This window comes from Pelophylax lessonae, assembly GCF_965119305.1.
Source record: "Pelophylax lessonae genome assembly, chromosome: 4".
Classification (NCBI taxonomy): domain Eukaryota; kingdom Metazoa; phylum Chordata; class Amphibia; order Anura; family Ranidae; genus Pelophylax; species Pelophylax lessonae.
The window spans coordinates 375,107,335-375,127,103 of NC_138771.1; the positions used below are offsets into that span (position 1 = coordinate 375,107,335).

General features: G+C 42.2%; 1 protein-coding gene across 2 annotated transcripts in view; it reads left to right on the plus strand.

Moving 5' to 3' along the window:
* Positions 1 to 19,769, plus strand: part of WWC1 (WW and C2 domain containing 1) — a 274,697-nt gene that overhangs the window by 231,504 nt on the left and 23,424 nt on the right. Inside the window, exons 16-19 of one of the 2 annotated variants that reach the window (XM_082254253.1) lie at positions 8,460 to 8,612; positions 9,928 to 10,025; positions 15,223 to 15,364; positions 17,018 to 17,182. In XM_082254253.1, coding sequence (XP_082110379.1) covers positions 8,460 to 8,612; positions 9,928 to 10,025; positions 15,223 to 15,364; positions 17,018 to 17,182 — 558 coding nt within the window. The remainder of the gene's footprint in view (positions 1 to 8,459; positions 8,613 to 9,927; positions 10,026 to 15,222; positions 15,365 to 17,017; positions 17,183 to 19,769) is intronic. The other variant, XM_082254254.1, reaches the window with a different exon arrangement.

Here is a 19,769-nt window from a genome sequence, read left to right on the forward strand (position 1 = left end):
GTATATATATATATATATATATATATATATATATATAATGTATATAATGTAATTTGTTAAAAATTACTGTATTTTCCAGCGTATAAGGTAACCCCCCCAATTTTCATGTTAAAACATAGGTTTTGGGCTATATTCGCCGTATAAGACTACCCCCCTTCAGAAGTACTGTAAATGTAATCCCCCACATATCTCCAAGGTACCGTAATTGCTGTAAATGTAATCTCTCACATATCTCCAAGTAAGTATTACCAGTAGATGTAATCTCTCAAAGCGCTGGCTGTGCGGTAATCCTGTACTGGTATACCGTATGTTCCCGTAGCTTCGGCTACATACAGTATACCGCGCTGAGCCAACCACGGCGAGCGATGTATTCTATTATTGAATGCAAAGCCTGCTCGGATTTGGCGGTGTCAAAGAGGAGGGATGATGTTACTCTCTCTGACTCCGCCAATCCGAGCAGGCTTTGCGTTCAATAATAGAATACATCGGCCACCGTGATTGGCTCAGAGCGGTATACTGTATGTAGCTGAAGCTACGGTACATATGGTATACCGGTACAGGGTTTCCGCACAGCCAGCGCCCTGAGAGATTACATCTACCGTTAATACTTACTTACGGTACCTTGGAGATAATATATGAGAGATTACATTTATGGTACTTCCATATTCCACACATTGAATGTAGATGGAGGAATCCTCCCCACTGTGCCATTCTATTCTGACAGCGTGTGTCCTCCGCTGTCAGAACACACTGCTCAGTGGTTGCAAGCCACTGATCGACAACCGTTTTCTAACAATCCTGTTCAACAGAAGTTGCTTGTTATATTGTCTTCTGTCAAGTGAGAACAACCATAGATGGATTGAAATTTGTCCGCCGCTGAACTGGCTGAATTTTGATCAGTCTGTAGGCAGTTTTAGTGTTTTCAGCCTACAAGAGGAAGTGCAGTTACTGGATTATAAATGAGGAAATTTTGCAACAAATTCACCAAAAACTTAAAAAAAAAATATATATATATATATATATATATATATATATATATATATATACATTTTAATTTGCAGCTCCTGATGACTCACGCTAGCTACAACAGTGTATCAATGTTTTTTTTCCTTTTTTAAAAATCACTGTTGAAAAAATTGCTTACAGCAGTTCTGCTAGATAATTTGAGATCTATGCTGTCAAACTGAAAGCAAGTTCTGTCAGCTACACCTCTGGGTGTGTGTACAAAGAGGATAAATCTAGGACGTATCTGGTTTATTTTATATCATAAGCTGCTTAAACATTTTCAGAAAAAAATTTAAATGCTGTAGAAAAAAACAGCAACTGTGTTACCTATGGAAACCAACAATATTCCTGGTACCATTGTTCTAGTGCTTGTTAGAAAAAGTTAACACGCATCTTTTTTGGCTGATATGGGTAATACAAGTAGTTTTCTATCCTGTTGTGTTTTTTTTTTTTATTACATTTTGTCCCTAGCAAATGGGGGAACTGGAATTGGTTGGTGTTGAGGCCCAGTCTGTGTCAAAATTAATTGTCCATGGTGAAGCAAATATAACATATTATGTGAGAGATGATAGACGTAACTATTTGAGAATACGACACACCAGTGTGGTCTTCGTATATTTAAGTCAATCATTACAGCCTTTATTTAGTATATATTTGGGAACAAGAAAATAAAAAGATTATCCACAATTGGAGAGGTCCAAATATAAAGGTAATAAATTCCTGATTTGTCTTGTATAAACAGCATGCTTCTGTCCCATTTGTTTGTGCAAAAACAGGAATACTCTGTACCTAATAATGACAGATAAACAGTTAAGTAATTATTTCTTTATATTTGTAGAAACGGAGGTAGATTTGTGATAAGATAGTAGTTTACTATTGTGATGGAACCGACTCACACTGTGCTTGAGTGCTTCTGTCCGTATACTGCTTCCTCCAGTCTTGAACATAGATATCAGGTATTATAGCCGCATAACATACAAAACTACCTGACAAATAGCTTGTATGGGATCTGGAACACCTTTTTTGAAAAACTCACACCGAATATATACGTACCCCACCAGGTCAGGTGCCTGATTACATTCTAATATGCAGATGAAATTGTATACAGGAATATAATTAACATAACTAAGGAACAACCAACACAAACAGTATACTACTTCCCCTCTAGCAACTAATAGCGGACAGTGATTTAAATAACTTGCGCTAATTACCTAGTCACTTAAACCAGCCTAGGTGGAGTGCACACAATACTAGCAGACAGACAAACAATATGTAACACAATTAACCATGGAATCCACATCTAAGTAATGCTTTGATTATTCAGGAGTCAGACTTCATGGCAATGGTCTACAACAGGCTATAAGTCTGACAGTGTAAAGTGGGATTAAATCTTCATATATTTCTTGAGGAATATTGTTGATAAATATTACTGTCCCATTTGAAGTAATCCAAACCATATTCTCAGTGTCCATTAGGTAGTTGTCCATCATTTTCTCAGTCACCCTGTGTCCCTAATAGACAAAGGGTGACTTACACATAAGAGAGACCTGGGGAGATGAGACAGGGGTTTTCCAACCTCTCTAAGCTGGGTTCCATGCCCCCCCCCCCAAAGTGATTGTAGTTCCAGTTCCCCCAATGCCCGTACCCACACCAAACCTTAAACACATTGTCTCAAACAGAGCATTACTTACTTAGACAACCTCTGCCACTCTCATAGATCATACCCACCACTGGGGATACATGCAGACTGGCTTTTCTCCCTGGAGTCCCTTCAGCCACTGGAGAGAAGACAGGGTGGCTGGTCTCACTCTGTCATGCTGTTGGGGATCTGGGCCCACTGCCCAGCATCTCTAGGGTACACAAATGGAGATCATAGTCCCATCCACTACCACAGGAACTCGATTTTTTGTTAGTTGAGGGCAGAGTGAACTCACATAGGTAATCAGCCTGATTTCCATTCTTGGCTACAGGACATGGTTGTCAGCAGGTGTGGGGCAGAGGTCGCTGACTCTGTCCAGCTGCCAGTTCTTCAGCTGAGTCTAGAGGCTTCACTATGTCAGCTTGTCGCTGGGGAGAGGGCCTGACTGCCCCGGCTTCCTGGAACTCCACAGTTGTTACTGGTGCTTGGCAGAGGTTGGTAGCTGGAGAAGTTTCTTGTAATTCCACAGATGCTGCTAAAAGGAAATCCTAGGTTCCTGTCAGTGGCGTAAGAGAAAGGCCAGCTGCCTCTTCTCTCAGGGAGGCTGAAGCTGCTGTTGGTGTTGAGCAGAGCTCAGCTCAGTAATGTTTGGCCGTGATGCCAGCTCTTCTACTGGAAGCTCACCAGGTTGTTCTTCCTCAGGCAGAAAAGTCTATTAAATACCCAGTGTCTGGAATTGCTGAAAATCCAGGGCACAGGCTGGTGGCACTTGGGCCCAGTGCCAACACTTTGCCGGGTGATTCATCATCCATAACATCCTCTTATGAACAATCATGTAAATCCCTGTTTTCTGTGATCTGTGGCTGGGGAATTAGAACAGCTTCCCCTTCTCTCGAGCCCTTGAACTGCAGCTGGGAAGATAAGCCGGCTGCTCCATCTCCCTTACCTTTATCCAGCTGCTGAACAGACGCATTCCTCCATCCAAGCTTGTCCTGTGCAGAAACAGGTTCGTCAAGGTCAGGCAACACTTGCTGCATCCGCCATTAGAGCTCCACTTCCATAGCTGCGAGTGCAGGTGAGCAAAGCACACTGATACTGTGCCACATTGCCCACTCTTCAGCCAGGATTCCGGACTGTCGGCTGGTACTTCTGGATGGTCGCAGGCAAAGGGAGCCCAGTCCTGTTGCTGAGCAGAGTCTAACTGCCGCTTGTAGGTGATCTCCAGTTCCCATTCTTGATCGGCCAGAAACCCAATATCTTCCAGTGCCCAAAGCACTTCCGAAATGTTCAGGATCTCTTCTCAGTAATCCATAATTTCCTCTAACCGCCACTCCAGATCGCTCCAAAAGTTAGGGTCCCCTGACAGCTTCCTGTACAACAGTCCCAGGCCGCCAAAGCCTTCCGTTGGGCTGTCATCCGCTATCCAAGGGAATGCTTGGGATACATGCCACCTGAGGGCTCTATAGCTCTCGTCTAACCGCATCTCTGCCCAGACCAGCCTGCTTAACTCAGCTGTCTGCTCCTTGTGTGGTTTTCCTCCAAAAAACAACACCCGCAATTCATACTGCAAGCAGTATCTTTCCTGGATGGAGGGGAGAATTTTTCACTGGTGGCACTGCTCACTGGCTAGTGTTTCCTTTCAGAGATCCCAGGGGACATAGTCATACCATCCCAGCAGTACCTGCATTGACACTGGTCCACTTTGCTGTATCCGCATCTCTCGAAACCTCCTTCTGAATTCCGGACCTTTTGATCCCAGTGGAGGTTTTCATGTCCCAGACTGCAGAAAGCATCCCACCGCTTGCCACCAATGTGAGGGAACCGACCCACACTTGGCTTGAGTGCTTCTGTCAGTATACTGCTTCCTCCAGTCTTGAACATAGATATCAGATATTATAGCCACGTAACATACAAGACTAACCAACAAATAGCTTGTATGAGATCTGGAACACTTTATTGAACAAACTCACTGAATATAAACCCCACCAGGGCAGGTGCCTGATTACATTATCATATGCAGATGAAATGTATGAAATATACAGAAATATAATTTAACATAACTAAGGAACAACCAACACAAACAGTATACAACCAACTCTACTTCCCCTCTAACAACTAATAGCTGACAGTGATTTAATTAACTTGAGCTAATTAACTAGTTACTTAAACCAGCCTAGGCGGAGTGCACAAAATACTAGTAGATAGACAAACAATAGGTAACACAATTAACCATGGAATCCACATCTAAGCAATGCTTTGATTATTCAGGAGTCACAGACTTCATGACAACAACAGGCTATAAGTCCCACAGTGTAAAGTGGGATTTAATCTTCATAGATTTCTTGAGGGATATTGTTGATGAATGTTACTGTCCCATTTTAAGTAATCCAAACCATATTCTTCACCGTGTCCTTTAGGTAGTTGTCCATCATTTTCTCAGTCACCCTGTGCCCCTAATAGACACAGGGTGAATTACACATAAGAGGGACCTGGGGAGCTGAGACGGGTTTCTCAACCTCTCTAAGGTAAGCTGGGTTCCATGGGCCCCCCACCCAAAGTGACTCAAATAGCCTGACATTTGATTAATTAAAGTGATTGTAAACTCTTGTTTTTTTTTTTTTTTAATAATAACAAACATGTTATACTTACCTGCTCTTTGCACAGAGTGGCCTGGATTCTCCTCTTCTTGGGTCCCTCTTCTGTGCTCCTGGCCCCTCACTCCTGTTGAGTGCCCCCACGACTGCTTGCTATCGGGGCACCGGAGCCGAGTCACCGCTCCCTGTGTCTGTTAAGACAGGAAGCAACAACCACTCTCTCCTGATTGGCTGACTGACTGACAGCAGCGGGAGCCAATCACGTCGTACTGTTTACTGCTGTCTTAGCCAATGAGGGGAGTCCTGGGCAGTTGACACCCCTGCGACATCGCTGGAAAGAGATGGGGCTAAGATAAGTATTAGGGACTGGAGCACATTAGGGGCTGCAGCACACCGAAGGATTTTTTTGCATTAAGATAGAAAACCTTCTGCTTTTACAATCCCTTTAAGCTGCTCGGCATCACCTAAATTTTTTGTGGATGCCGTATCATGGATCTCGTTGTAGTTTGTTACTGTGTAGAACATTTTAGCTTAGCTTTCCATTCCTATTTTTATATTTTTCTGTAGAATAGCCAGTCATTTTACTGCACAAACCATGATTATAAATGTATCACTGCAATCAGGGTTTCTTTTTTAAACTTTGAATAAATATGACATATTGAGAGTGATCACAGTTAACAGGCACACTTCATTCTGTATGGACTTTGTTAGCTTTCAGATAGGAAGTTCAAACATTTACTTTGACATTTATCGCCAATGCATAATGCATGTCCTGTTAATTGGGTATCCTTTTATCTTTGGCTTTGAACAGTACATTTTGGTCCCATTGTTGCTATAGATACAGATTTCTCTTTACACTTTATCACGTTTGTATGTAGCAGCCAGAAAACACAGTACTGCTTTTATCAGTTCTTCATGAAAAAGTGCTATGGGGAGAGCTAGCTAAATAGTAAATGCAATATGGAGGATGCAACACAGTAGTTGGGTAACAGTTGCAATCTGAAGCTTGTTAAATATATTCCTTTTTTATCTGTTTGTAAATACAATTAGGGCTCTGCAAAGCACTACTGATGGATTTGTGTACTCCTGGAAATCAACCATACAGACAATACAGGCAACAAGATAGAAGGCACAATATCCAACCACCACAGAAAGAGCTAGACAATCTTATGCTGGGTTCACACAGGAAATTTATTTCTGTTCAACCCAGTGGGCTAAGCAAAAAAAACTTGCTGATCGCTGTATTAACATATCAAATGTTAGTGCGGTCATCTCGACGCTGAGCTATTGTGTTCTGTCAGGGAAATGGCCTGCCTATCATTGGCTGAGAGCTCTGTTCGGATGCTGGTTTCTCAACATGCTCATTTGACAGAAGCAGGTCGTGAGACCGGCTTCTTTTGACAAGGAGCTGTACACACGGGCCAAAAGTTGGGTTGGTTCCTAACGAACCAACCCTTTTCAGACGATTTTTGGCCCATGTGTACCCAGCTTTAGGGTGCTCCTCAACCCCCACATAGGGACCATTTTTTTTTAGGATTTTCTATGTCTGATGGTGCTCAAAAGCTACCAGAACTTGCCACAATGAATCATCTCCTCTACACATGGAAACAAAAGTGACAACATTCTGGAAGGGAATAAGCATTACTAGCATAATGGACAGCAAGGAAGACTATAATAATAAACATGTATTCCGAGGTATGCTGTAAGATACCTCAGAGTATGCAGACAACAGGGTAACATACAGGTCAACTGGCACAAGCCAGGGGACACTAGAGAATGCTGGTAGCCAAAAGGACGGAACAGAGACTAGACTATCAATAGAGCAGGACTGAAAAAAGGACAAGCACAAGGCATACTAAATAACTGAGACAGGTGAATGAAACGGGAATGAGGTATTATGAATAAACAGAAAAGATCTTGGGTAAATGAGGTTTGGGTAAATTATCAAAAATGCAAACATAATAGAGCAGGAATCATCAGATATACGTTATGTAGAATAATCCCTAAAGAGAGTTTTAGGGGAAATAGTTGGGCAGGACACACATATGAGATATGACAGACAGCTAATAGGTACAGTATACATCCATAGACAGATTTTCTATTTTGTTCTGCAGGAGGCTCAAAGCAAACAAAGTGGCAGATTTGGCAGAAAACTGTCAGATGTAGCATTGCAAAGCCTTGCTAAAGATGTTGTAAGGCTGCAAGTCCTAGTATATCCTTACAACTTTTAGTAAATAAGGTTATCCTGAGACTTGAAATCTTTTTTTACTGAGTACTCTCAATACAAGCCATCTACTGATTATGTACATTAAGCAAAAGTCTGTGTTTTTGCTCAACATCTATTGTAGGAAATGATGCATATAACCCAATATTAATTGTAGTAAGTGCATGCAAATGCAATATACATTGTGTAAACTGATAAAATAAACCAATGTTAAAGCATGTAAAAGCAGTATTAAACCCAAAACCAAAAATTAAATATATTTCAGCTTACCAGTCATTAGATGTTGTGGCTGCATTTGTTTTCTTTTTTTAGGCTTTTTTTTCCTTCTGATTTCACCTGGTGAACTGGCCAGTACAATATATATATTTATATATAATTATATATATATATATATATATATATATGATACACCCACCCTGGATGAAGCCAGGGGAACTTTTGGACAGCAGCATTGTCAGTCTAGGGCCGGAGTGTCCAAACTACGGCCCTCCAGCTGTTGTGGAACTACACGTCCCATGAGGCATTGTAAATCTCTGACGTTTATAGACATAACTAGGCATGATGGGAATTCTAGTTCCTGAACAGCTGGAGTGCCATAGTTTGGACACCCCTGGTCTAGGGGGAGTGGAGTGTTGGATGGACTTGCAGATTTAGATACTCTAGCAAACTGAAGCTGAACTCTAGCTAACACTTTATATACAGCAACAGCTTTTCTTTCCTTTTGGGATAAAGGTTTTACAAGTATAAATAAAAGCTAATGATTGTAAGTACCCTTGTCAGTAAAATAAGGGAAGAGAAGAAAATGAATGCAGCCATCACATCTAAGAATTGGTCAACTGTGATATAATAAATGTTTGCTTTTGGGTTTACAACCACTTGAAGTACAAAAAAACACATTTAGTTCTTCTATCAATATGCTTCTACATATTGAATAAAATTAATCATGCGTGAATGAAAGCCTGTTTTAAAGACCTTGTTTGTTTTCTTATTCTTACAGGGTGGAGCACAAATAAGCCTGGCTAATGTTTGTAGAGCTGAAGAGAAAGAAGTACATTGCTACAACCTATTACGCTACCAACACCCAAAGAAACAAAAGCACAGCAATAAGCAAGAAGTAAGCAGTTCTGAAGGAAACCCTGAAGGCAATTCTGTAAAATTATGTTGAATCTGTTTTAATAATCTTCAAACCGTACAGAGCATAAACATGAGAGTACGTGTAATTTTCCAGCAAATGGATATGTATGCATAAAGACAACAGTAATATAGGGCCAGACATCACAAGGTTATGACAAAAAGTAAAGGTCACTAAGATTTGTCAAGGTTAACAGAGCATCCTAACATAAAATAATCCCCATAGCCATCTAGCATTTTGATGAAAATGACATGAACATATAGCGGTGCTACATTTAGTAAGAGAAATGTAACCGTACATTCCAGACCATGTATGAAAGAAGCCAGGTGAAAAATGTAAAGAGGCTGAAAACAAAGAGAAAGAAAGAAAAGAAAAAAAAAAAAGGTGGGGTGGAGGCCAAAATTTTAGGAATCAGTTGGAGTAGAAATGAGGAGAGAGGCCAGCACAAATCTCTAATAAGGCTGAGAAAAGTGCAGTGGTGATTTAGATCACATATGTAGATGTCTCAATTAAATAGTTTATATTAGACGTGTTGATGAGGAAAATTACAGATTTGCTTTTATGGATTAATGGCTGACATATACTTTATATGCCAGCCATTAATCTATAAAAGCAAATCAGTATTGATTTGCACAAGACTTAGGCTCCTTTCACACGGAGCCTTTCTGTCATCCGCTCCGTGTGCATCCCATCCGTTTGCGGATGATATGCGGACATAATGTAAGTATATGGCATTGCGGTTGTCAGCGGATGACACCTCTACATCCGATTTTCCTTCCTTTCCGTTTTTTACACAGATGGAAAAATGGGGTTCTGTTCCATTCGAAAAAACGGAACAGAACTGAAAGGAGGAAAATCGGATGTCAGCGGATGGTATTCCGCTGACATCCGCAGTGCCATTCACTTACATTGATGTCCGCAAATCATCCGCAAAAAAATAGGATGAATTGCGGACACACGGAGTGGCCGTGTGAAAGGACCCTTAAGGTAGGTTTTATTTACATCACATATTCTGATGTAAATATAACCTCTCTTAGGTCTTGCTCATACTTGGTACAAAATGGATGGAAAGCTAAGATGCTTCCATTGTTCTCATTGTCAGAATTCCAGAAGTGTACCACACTATACGTTTCCACGAAAATGCATATGAGAGCTGTGAACGATCTGCATTTCTGACATTGGTTTGCATTATCTCAGATATGGCTCTAGTATGGTAAGACTTCATGTGAAATGTAGCTAATACTTGCATTTGTAAAAAAAAAAAGTCCCTACCATAATGAACTGCAGCACAGTCGGTATGATATAAATACATGATCATTTTTTTTCTCTGTAGGACTTGGTGTGTTCACTTTTAGAACATACTGCTAAAGTAGATGGTGTTGAGCAGCAGCAGGAAGACACTGGACAAGATGATAACAGGGATACACACTGGTAAGTAAATCAATTAGTGTTTTCATTTTACATTTTAATATTTCTGCTAATGCAGAACATTAATATGAACCTCAAAAATATTAGATACATAACTGGATACTAACATTTATAGGTAAAGTTGATCCAGGGATCATCCGATTGCTACTTGGGGGATCAGGAAGGAATTTTTTTTCCCCTGCTGGAGCAAATTGGATCATGCTTTGCTGGGGTTTTTAGCCTTCCTCTGGATCAACTGTGGGTATAGGATTGTTTACAGAGAATTGTAAAAAAAAAAGTTTTTTGTTTTGTTTTCCCCTTTTTATTGGTTGAGCTAGAATGACTTTGTGTCGTTTTTCAACCAGACTAGCTATGTATGTAAATAGTTAAAATGAGCCAAAAATATGAAAAATACTGTCTGAATAGGAGTTTGTTAGATTTTTTTAACTTTGGTTTTATTTTAAATGCTCAAAGTAGGAATGGCATAGTCTAGTTACATTTATTGCACTAACCTCTATATGTTTTTGGGGGTTAAATATTAACCATAAGACATTTTTGTCCTATTTAATGTCATCTGTAAAAATAGCAAGCGTTTCTATGTTATATTTATTGTTTAACACTCTGGTTGTCTAGCAATGCCATTTAAGAATTGCTCCATCAATTTAATCTCACTCTGATCTCCGTGCTCCATTTGCTGCTTTCATTGCTTTTTTTTTCTTGTGTCTGTGAAAATTGCACTTACTCTAAACCCACTGGAATACAGATTGTCTGTTATATTGATATTTTGTTTTATTTTGGGGATTTTGCTAGAACTAGAGATGGGCAAACGATTTGGGCCAAAGATGAGTTCAGGCCGTACATTTGCCTGTTCGGCTGTTCGCCGAACACTAGAATTTGCCAGGTGTTCGCCCCGAGGAACACCCTGCAATGCACAGCGCTGCACAGTGCGCCCAATCAGGGCGCAGTGTAAGCTGGTTGTTAAGTAGTGGGGCTGGTGAGTCATGAGGTGTCAATGGGTCTCCCCGCTTACAGCTGAACAATAAAAAAAAGAAAAAAAAAGTTACTGTAAAAAAAAAAGAAAAAAAAACAATCAAAATCGCTCCCGCTGAATGCCTGACTGCGTGTTGACATTTCTTATTTAGGTATATGCCCAGCATGCACCAGTCCGTGACATCAGAAGGGGGCGGTGCCGGGCCCCTTACCTATATAATAAATGTCAAAGCGCAGAGCAGGCATTCGGCGAAAGGCCTCCAAAAAAGCCGAATAATTATTATATATTTTTTTTTAAATCTTTTAGAGTGGCGTAATTATTTAAGGGAATTGTTAAAACTTGTCTCTTTTGCCTATTACTTTTTGACACTTTTAAGGTGAATGGGTAGTGGTACTATGTACCCAATACTCATTCATATGGGGGGGGGGGGGAATCTGGGAGCCCTCTTGTCAAAGTGGGCCTCTAGACTCTGACTCTTTAAAAATGGAGGATGCGGCCGATGTAGCCATGGACGGGTCTGTGTTGTTTGGTACGCACAAGTCGCATTGTACTACAAAGGTGTTTCCTTACGTGCCTTATTTTGACAGGTTTTCCTGTTAGGCAGGCATGTCCAAAGTCCGGCCAGTGGGCCGCTGTAATACAGCCCCACAGGTAATTTGGAAAAATCTATTGCTGTGGCCCCTGTGAATCCCCGAGCGCTGCTCAGGACCCCTGGGATTTCTGGATCTTTCAATGCTGCGGGACTGCACATATGCCATATTAGTTCTGAACCCACCGATGATGATTACTGATGGCAGCAATAATAGTCATGAATGATGCCAATGTAGTAAATGGGACATTGAAAAGTTGTCAGGACAAACATACGAGAAGCTGGCATTCCTCACGCTCCCCTGCATTGGGTCACCGCACATGCCGCTCACTACCAGCAGCTCAAGCATCTTTTTGGTCCTCCTCCTCCCAGAGTCTGACGTCACAACTGGGTCCCCTTCCCTGTCGGCACTCATCATGGGTGATCGGAATGGCCACAGACAGCAATCCTCCTTGCCTCCTATACCGGGCATTGTGTGACCCCTTTTCCACCCTTCCCTGTCCAGGATTGAGGCATTCTGTTATCTCCTCACAGCCTGAGCAAGGCACCACTGTCCACACTGCTGCATTTTTCCTGGCTGGTTTTATGCCTTCACACACTGGATGGTCCCTAAACTGTGAGTTTTTAATCCCTTATTCTGGCTTCACCATTGCAGATCCAGCGGGGGTCATTGTACAAGGTGTACTGCTGTTTTATGCATACATGGAAATTTTTAATGTTCTATTTACTACATTGGCATCATTCATGACTATTATTGCTGCCATTATTAATCATCATCGGTGGGTTCATATAGCGCTTATATGGGGTTAACCCTTGTGTGACTGATTAAGGAGCACGCATGCTCCGAATTGAGATGAATACATTGTAAAATCTCAGTTAATGTCAGTTGGTCTAAATTAGTTATAAATTTATATGGACACAACATGTATACTTGGTGTTATGTTCCTGTTCATATTTTTTTAACTTAAAAGTTGGCAGACAACCTTTATTACCAATAATATGTAATGTACTTTACAATGTTCCTGACATATAGTTCAGCTTCCTGGATTTTTTTTCATCTGGCCTTCAGATAATAAAGGCAGAGTGATTTAACGCCTGTTTAGATTTATCATCCATGTTACGAAATTAAACGTATGCCGTTTGCAATAAAGTTTGCATAAAATAGTTCACTTCATCAAATCTGGAGACCTGATCAGAGCCGAATGTGTCTTTGATTGGGTCTTCGGCGGTCGTGCAGGCTGGTTGTCCGGGTCTCCTGGTGGGACAGGAGACCCAGGCAAGCCGCGGAAGGTGGCAGGGGGGGGGGGGCGCCCCCTCCCACTCCCACTCCCTATTATGACAGCCGAGCGGCTTCTCTGCTGCATCGGTTGTCATTACAAGACAGCCGACCGTCGGCTATGGACGCCGGTACCGGGGTGATCCCTCTAGCTGCAGGCATCACTCCGGTACATGCACTCTCCTGAAATATCGGCAATATTGGTAGCCTTCCGATATATCGGGAAACGTGCATATTGGCCCTCGATATATTGGCTTTGCCGATAATCAGTCTATCCCTACTTCAAAGGTTCAGGTGATGTCTGAACTACCTAAGGTCCCCCCTATCCCTGTCCAGGGAATTGATTTACCTTGGTCAGATTTCAATTTTGACCAGGGTGGTCCTTCCTCTGGACAAATTTCTGGAACCACAGGCCATGATTCACTGACTGCTGTCACACAGATAGATAGTTCTCTCTCCCATTTTGCATACAGGTTCTGAGTCTGGTGGTATCCACCTTCAAGACAGTTCTGTTTAAACAGTCTTACATGCAGCTCCTTTAGCTTGATCGGCTCCACAGGAGGATACCGAAGTTCATGATGAGGTCACAGGGTCCTCTGATGCCGCAGGCGTCCAAGGGCCATGGTAAGGTTAGTATCATCCTCCGCTAAGGCTTCTTTGCAGTTCCTGCCAGGAATCAAGAGCGAGGATCTTCCAATCATCCTGGTGGCTGTAAACGTCCCTTGGGGGCGTCCTCTCAGAGAAGAACAGTTTTCCCAAGGGCTGATCTACCATCCTGCTTTACAGTCGCTGGTTTTATTGGCTTAGCTATTGAAAGCCAGGTACTGAGGGATAGAGATCTGTCTGGATCAGTGATCCCTACTATGGTGAAGGCGAGGAAGTCCTCTTCCAGCAAGATATATTATCGTACGTGGAAAGCGTACATTTCTTGGTGTGACTCGATTGGCGCTCATCCTCGATTCTTTTCTGTGGCTCGGTTCTTAATCTTTCTTCAATAGGGCGTTGATCAGAAGTTGGCCTTGAGTACTATAAAGGGCCAGGTGTCTGCCTTGGCAATCTTCTTTCAGTGACCCCTAGCAACGCACTCTTTCGTTTGTACCTTCATTCAGGGGGTTCGACATGTGGCTCCACCAGTACAGTCTCTTTTGCCGCCATGGGATTTAAATTTAGAACTTTCAGTTCTCCAGAAACCGCCATTTGAGAATATTCGGGTGATTTCCTTGCCTACGTTATCCCAGAAAGTGACATTCTTGGTGGCTATTACCTCGGCTCGCAGGGTATCAGAATTTGCTGCGTTATCTTGTCGCAGTCCCTATTTGGTGGTTTACTTAGGGATAAAGTGGTTCTTCGTCCCTGTCTATCATTCCTGCCCAAAGTGGTCTCTGATTTCCATTTGAATGAAAAAATGGTGTTGCCTTCCTTGTGTCCCAAGCCGGCTCATCCCAAGGAATTTGCCTTGCATACCTTTGATGTGGTTCGTGCGATTCAGGTGTATCTGGCAGCTACTGATTCTTTTCGGAAGTCAGACTTGCTTTTTGTGGTTACGGACGGACCAAGAAAAGGGCTGGCCGCTTCTTCGGCTACCATCTCCAGATGAATCAGACAGACGGTTACTCAGACCTATTCCAATAAAGGTCAGGTTCCACCTTTCCCTGTCACAGCGCCTTCTACTCAGTGCTGAGTGCTTCTTGGGCCTCCCGTCATCAGGATTCAATATCACAAGTTTGCAAGGCGACCACTTGGTCATCCGTACATACCTTTACAAAATTCTATAAGGTAGATACTTTGGCATCTGCGGATGCTTCTTTTGGCCCCAATGTTTTGCAGGTGCTGTTCCCTCATGAGAGGTGTTTTTTCTTTAAACCTTTATTTTTCAGACGGGCTCCTGTGTCCTGGTTAAGGGCTCTTATGCTTAGCCTTGTGTTATTTTTTCCCCACCCCTCATTTTCCTTTTGGCACAGCTTTTGGACGTCCCTGTAGTTATGATTTAAGGAGCGCTGTGTTCGTAGAACAAAAGAGAAAATTGTACTTTTGTACTTACCGTAAAATCCATTTCTCTGAGTTCATAGACAGACACAGCGCAGTTCTGAAACTTTTAGTGCTTCTTTAAGTACTGGGTGGGAGGTTATCTCTAACCTGCAATCAAATGAATATTTCTAAACTGAGCGGCTCATCCTAGGTGTCTATATTCTGTTCCTTGTTTAACATTTTTCATTTTTTATTCAAAAAATGCTTGCTTAAATGTATTGTTTTCTCCTAAATAACACCATTAACATATTTGTTTAATATGCATTTAAAATTGTTGGTGCCTAACAAGTGGATTTCTCTTTATGACTACCACCACTCATTACTGGACATATTGCAGGCTTGAAGAACAGGATGTTGAGCAAGATGAAGAACCTGCTACGGATAATGAAGAAGATAATGAATGTGATGAGAATGAACAGAGTGACACAGAAGACCCTGATAACCCTGAACAGTTGAGCATTGAATGTGCTGGCAACAAGGTAAACACACGTGCAGTGTAAGGCCCCTTTCACGCAGGCGCCTCCGTGCAACGGATTCCGCTTGCTCAGTGGGGGATGGCTCTGCTGATCCCCGCTGAGCAGGCAGATGACAGGTCCTGTCTGCTCGGCTGTACAGAGCATACATGGACACAGTCCTGCTCTCCTCTATGGGGAAATCGGATGGAAACGGGACCGCCTGTCTGTTTTCATCCGATCCGCCAGACCAAGGGAAAATAGGACCACCATCTGTCTTGATTTTGTGGGCAGGATCAGATCAGATAGCAGCGGATGTCAGCTGACGTGTCTGCTGACATCCACCGCTCCATAGGGGAGGCTGCAAGGTCCGATCAGGTCTGCCTGAAAAACTGATAGATGGACCTGATCAGACAGCCTATGTGAAAGGGTCCTTACAAGCATTGTCAGCAACATCAAACAGAATTCTCTGGACTTGAACAGTACATGGTACATCATTGGTAAATATTTTTTTTTCTGCACAGTATATGGTAAGGTAGGGAGTCTCCCTTTAGATGTTAAACTAAATAAAATTCTCATTCTCCCTTGTTTTGGGAAAACAGTGGTATGACTTAATTTATATAATGTTCCATTTCCTACAATGTAGCTGGTAAACAGAGCATCCTAGGTATAGACAAACGTTCAAATATTTGTGAGCTCTCATATTGTATGTAAAGTCAAAACTTTTTGTCTTAGTTTTGTTTAGAGCAAGGAATAGTTGAATTCTCTACCACGTTTTTATTGCAGTCGGTATCCCCTCAAGGGATTATGATCCTCTTATTTGTTCTAGGGACCATTCTCACCAAGTCAGAAAGTAGGTTGAAAATCTAAAAAATTTAGAGATAAGAGCAAGCAATCAGGTGACACATGTTCTGTCTGATTGGAATCCCCTGCATTTTGGAGATATTTCCTCTATCTTCCTGGTATGCCTCCAAGACAGGAAGTAAGGAGAAATTTTCCCAGCAGGTCAGACAGAAAAAAATAGTCTGATGGGGGCTTCAACCCTACCTTACAAAACCCAAAATAAAAAAATTAAATTTAATGAATGTTCTACCTTCTGTGTCAGTCTGGTCCTTTTTCTACATGAATGATCTTATTGGGTTATTTCTCTCAAACCTCTCTCATGCTGCAGAATTGATTGATACTGATATTCTTATTCACAATGGTTTGCCATCTACAAATGTAACTAAATATTACAAAGGGACTTCTACTTACAGTATGAACTCATTTTTGGATTTTTAGGAGCATGGTAAAATTTTAAATTTAAAAAAATAAAAATTATACTTGTACAAATTTGCTATATCTGATGTATTAAAGTACTTTACCGTGCATTTTATTCTAAATTTATAAGGCAGCAAAAAATTTAAATCTTACAGTATAAAATTTCAATGGAACTCTAGCCAAACTTTCACTTGTTCGTTTTTAAGCTATTTTTAATGATAGTTCACCTGGTTTTCATATTTTTTTGAATAATAGCTGCTCTTCATATTGATCCCTTTTTTTTTTTAGCTTATACATTATCATTCTGGAATGGCTTTCCTGTAATCCAATTATATTATATAGATCCAAAATATATCTAGTGGTTCAGCTTCAGTTGCTATGTAATGTACTAATTTCTTACAATTTTTTTTTCTCTCGTAGGTGGACAAGGAGACAAATACTGAAGGGATTCCTCCATCAACCACTGTTGTGCGGCCAAAAGAAAAAAAAGCATCAAATACTGTGCAAGCACAATTTATCAGAGGCAGTAACATAATCCGCTCCAAAACCTTTTCTCCTGGGCCTCAGAATGAATACATTTGTCGAGTAAGAAGTTAGATGCATAAAGTAAATGTGAACCCTCACCTTGTACAAGAACCCATTCAGTTTGAATAAGAAATGCAAGGCAAAACATTTATATAGATACCTTTTCTCGATCGTTCATTGACAGACGCAGCTTCATATCTCGTTGACCATTGGGTTATGCTGCCCCCTACAGGAGTAGGGCACTAGGCAGGAAAAAGCTTTAACACGCCTATGGGGCAGTCCCTGCAGGCATAACCCCACACACTCTGCTATAGCTCCCAGTTGGTTTCTGCCTAGTTTAGGATTAGGACCTAGTTCCCTGCTGGGACTTCGGTCTTAGCTGTCTATTTTTGGGAACCTTTTTTATGATTAATTACTTTTAGTTCCTGGAGAACTACAAGCAACAGCCGGCTGGATTTTGGACTGGATATTCTAGATCCTTAAGGTCTCCCAGCCTGGCCAACGAGTGTAAGCAGGTTATATTTCAGCATTAGGCCTCGCCACACCAGAGCCCCGATGGGCAGGGACGAGCCTGCGAGTGGACCTTCTCGCCCGGGACGCAGACGACCTGGGATGCCCTGAGTTGCAGCGTACCCCCTGGCTGTCAGCACCCCCACCCCAGGTGGGAGGTGGTCTGTTCAGAGTGGTGCCCGCCTGATAGCGTGGTATAATGAGTAAGTGTCCCCCAATTCCCTGGCGGTCTCAGGGTGGACGTGGCCCCCCTCCATGGAATAGTCAGACCCTCAGGATTCCCTCAGTTCCCCTAACCTCTCGGGCGTACCAGGTCCACCTTAGCTGTTTCCCCCCTCTGTAGCAGGTTCATACCTCATGGGGGGGGGGGTTATATTGTGGCCGCTGCGTCTGTTCTGCGGGGGGGGGGGGTCTGTCCTGATGGGATTTCCTTCTGGGGAGCCTCCAATGCCTTTGGTATGATGACCCCCATGGGGGTCAGACAGATCGTTTGATAATCTGATCGTATGTACGGGGCTTAACACTGGGGCATGTCAGCACAAATCTGACCATTGGAATACAAGCAGGCTGCCTATTGTGGTCAGTTTGAAATAGGAAAGCAGAGGGACTGGCAGGATCACCAGGTGTTTTTACACAAATTAAGAAATACAACGAGAACAAGATTTTTTTTTAACAGAAATGCATGGTACAGCATTGACATATCAGGAATATACAGTGCCTTGCGAAAGTATTCGGCCCCCTTGAACTTTGTGACCTTTTGCCACATTTCAGGCTTCAAACATAAAGATATAAAACTGTAATTTTTTGTGAAGAATCAACAACAGGTGGGACACAATCATGAAGTGGAACAAAATGTATTGGATATTTCAAACTTTGTTAACAAAATAAAAAAACTGAAAAATTGGGCGTGCAAAATTATTCAGCCCCTTTACTTTCAGTGCAGCAAACTCTCTCCAGAAGTTCAGTGACAGTGCAGCAAAAGGTGGCGCTACAAAGTATTAACTTAAGGGGGCTGAATAATTTTGCACGCCCAATTTTTTAGTTTTTTATTTGTTAAAAAAGTTTGAAATATCTAATAAATTCCGTTCCACTTCATGATTGTGTCCCACTTGTTGTTGATTAAATTACAGTTTTATATCTTTATGTTTGAAGCCTGAAATGTGGCAAAAAGTTGAAAAGTTCAAGGGGGCCGAATACTTTCGCAAGGCACTGTAAAATGATAGGGTAACATACATACAGGTTCTAGTGAAAATCCAGCATGTTTACTAACATCTTGTGTCATTGATTGCTTGCCAGGTATATGAAAATCTATTTGATTGATGCCTCTCTTGGTAGCAGCATAAAAGGTTCCATGCCCAGCTTACCACAGTAAGCTGACCCCAGTTCTGTTGTTGCTTACAATACCTGGCAGAGTTTGGTCAGAGCAGTAAAAAAATAAATATGTTTCCACACTAAAACATATTTTCTCTAGCGCTCATTGACAGACGTAGTCCTCGGTGATACAGCACCTTCGGGTTATGTTGCCTCCACAGGAGCAGGACTAGACAGGAAATTAAAAAGCTCTGGCCACACCCTAGGGGCAGTCCCAGAGGGTATATCCTCTCTCTCTCTGCCTCAGCAAATCAGTTATTTTCTGTCTAGTTAGGAGTAAGGACCTAGATACCTTGCTGGGATCTTAGGTCCTAGCAAGATTTTTTTCTTAAAAGATTTTTTAGACAGCTTTTTTTCTCCAGTGTTCCTGTGAGATCTTCAAGCAAGAAAGCTGAACTGGGCGACGGGCTGGATGTTGAGATCCGGTGGTCACCCCAGTTCAGCCTACGAGCGCGTGCAGGCCATAGCTCCGCGCTGGGGCGGCCGCGACAAAGTCCCATTAAAGGACTGACCCCGCGAGTTAAACGTCTCGCTGAAACGCCAAAGACCATGAGTCACGGCGTCCATATCGGTCGACAGCCCTCCCGCCCCGGTGGAGAGGGGTACTGTCAGGAGTTGGTGCCTGCCTGGTTCCGGTATGGTGAGTAGTATGTTCCCCCTTTTCCCCTGACGGGTCTTGTGGTGAACGCGGGCCCCTCTCTGTATGGTAAGATAGAGTCCCTCTCTATCCTATAAATGACACAGATCCTCCTACTTTGAGTGTGAT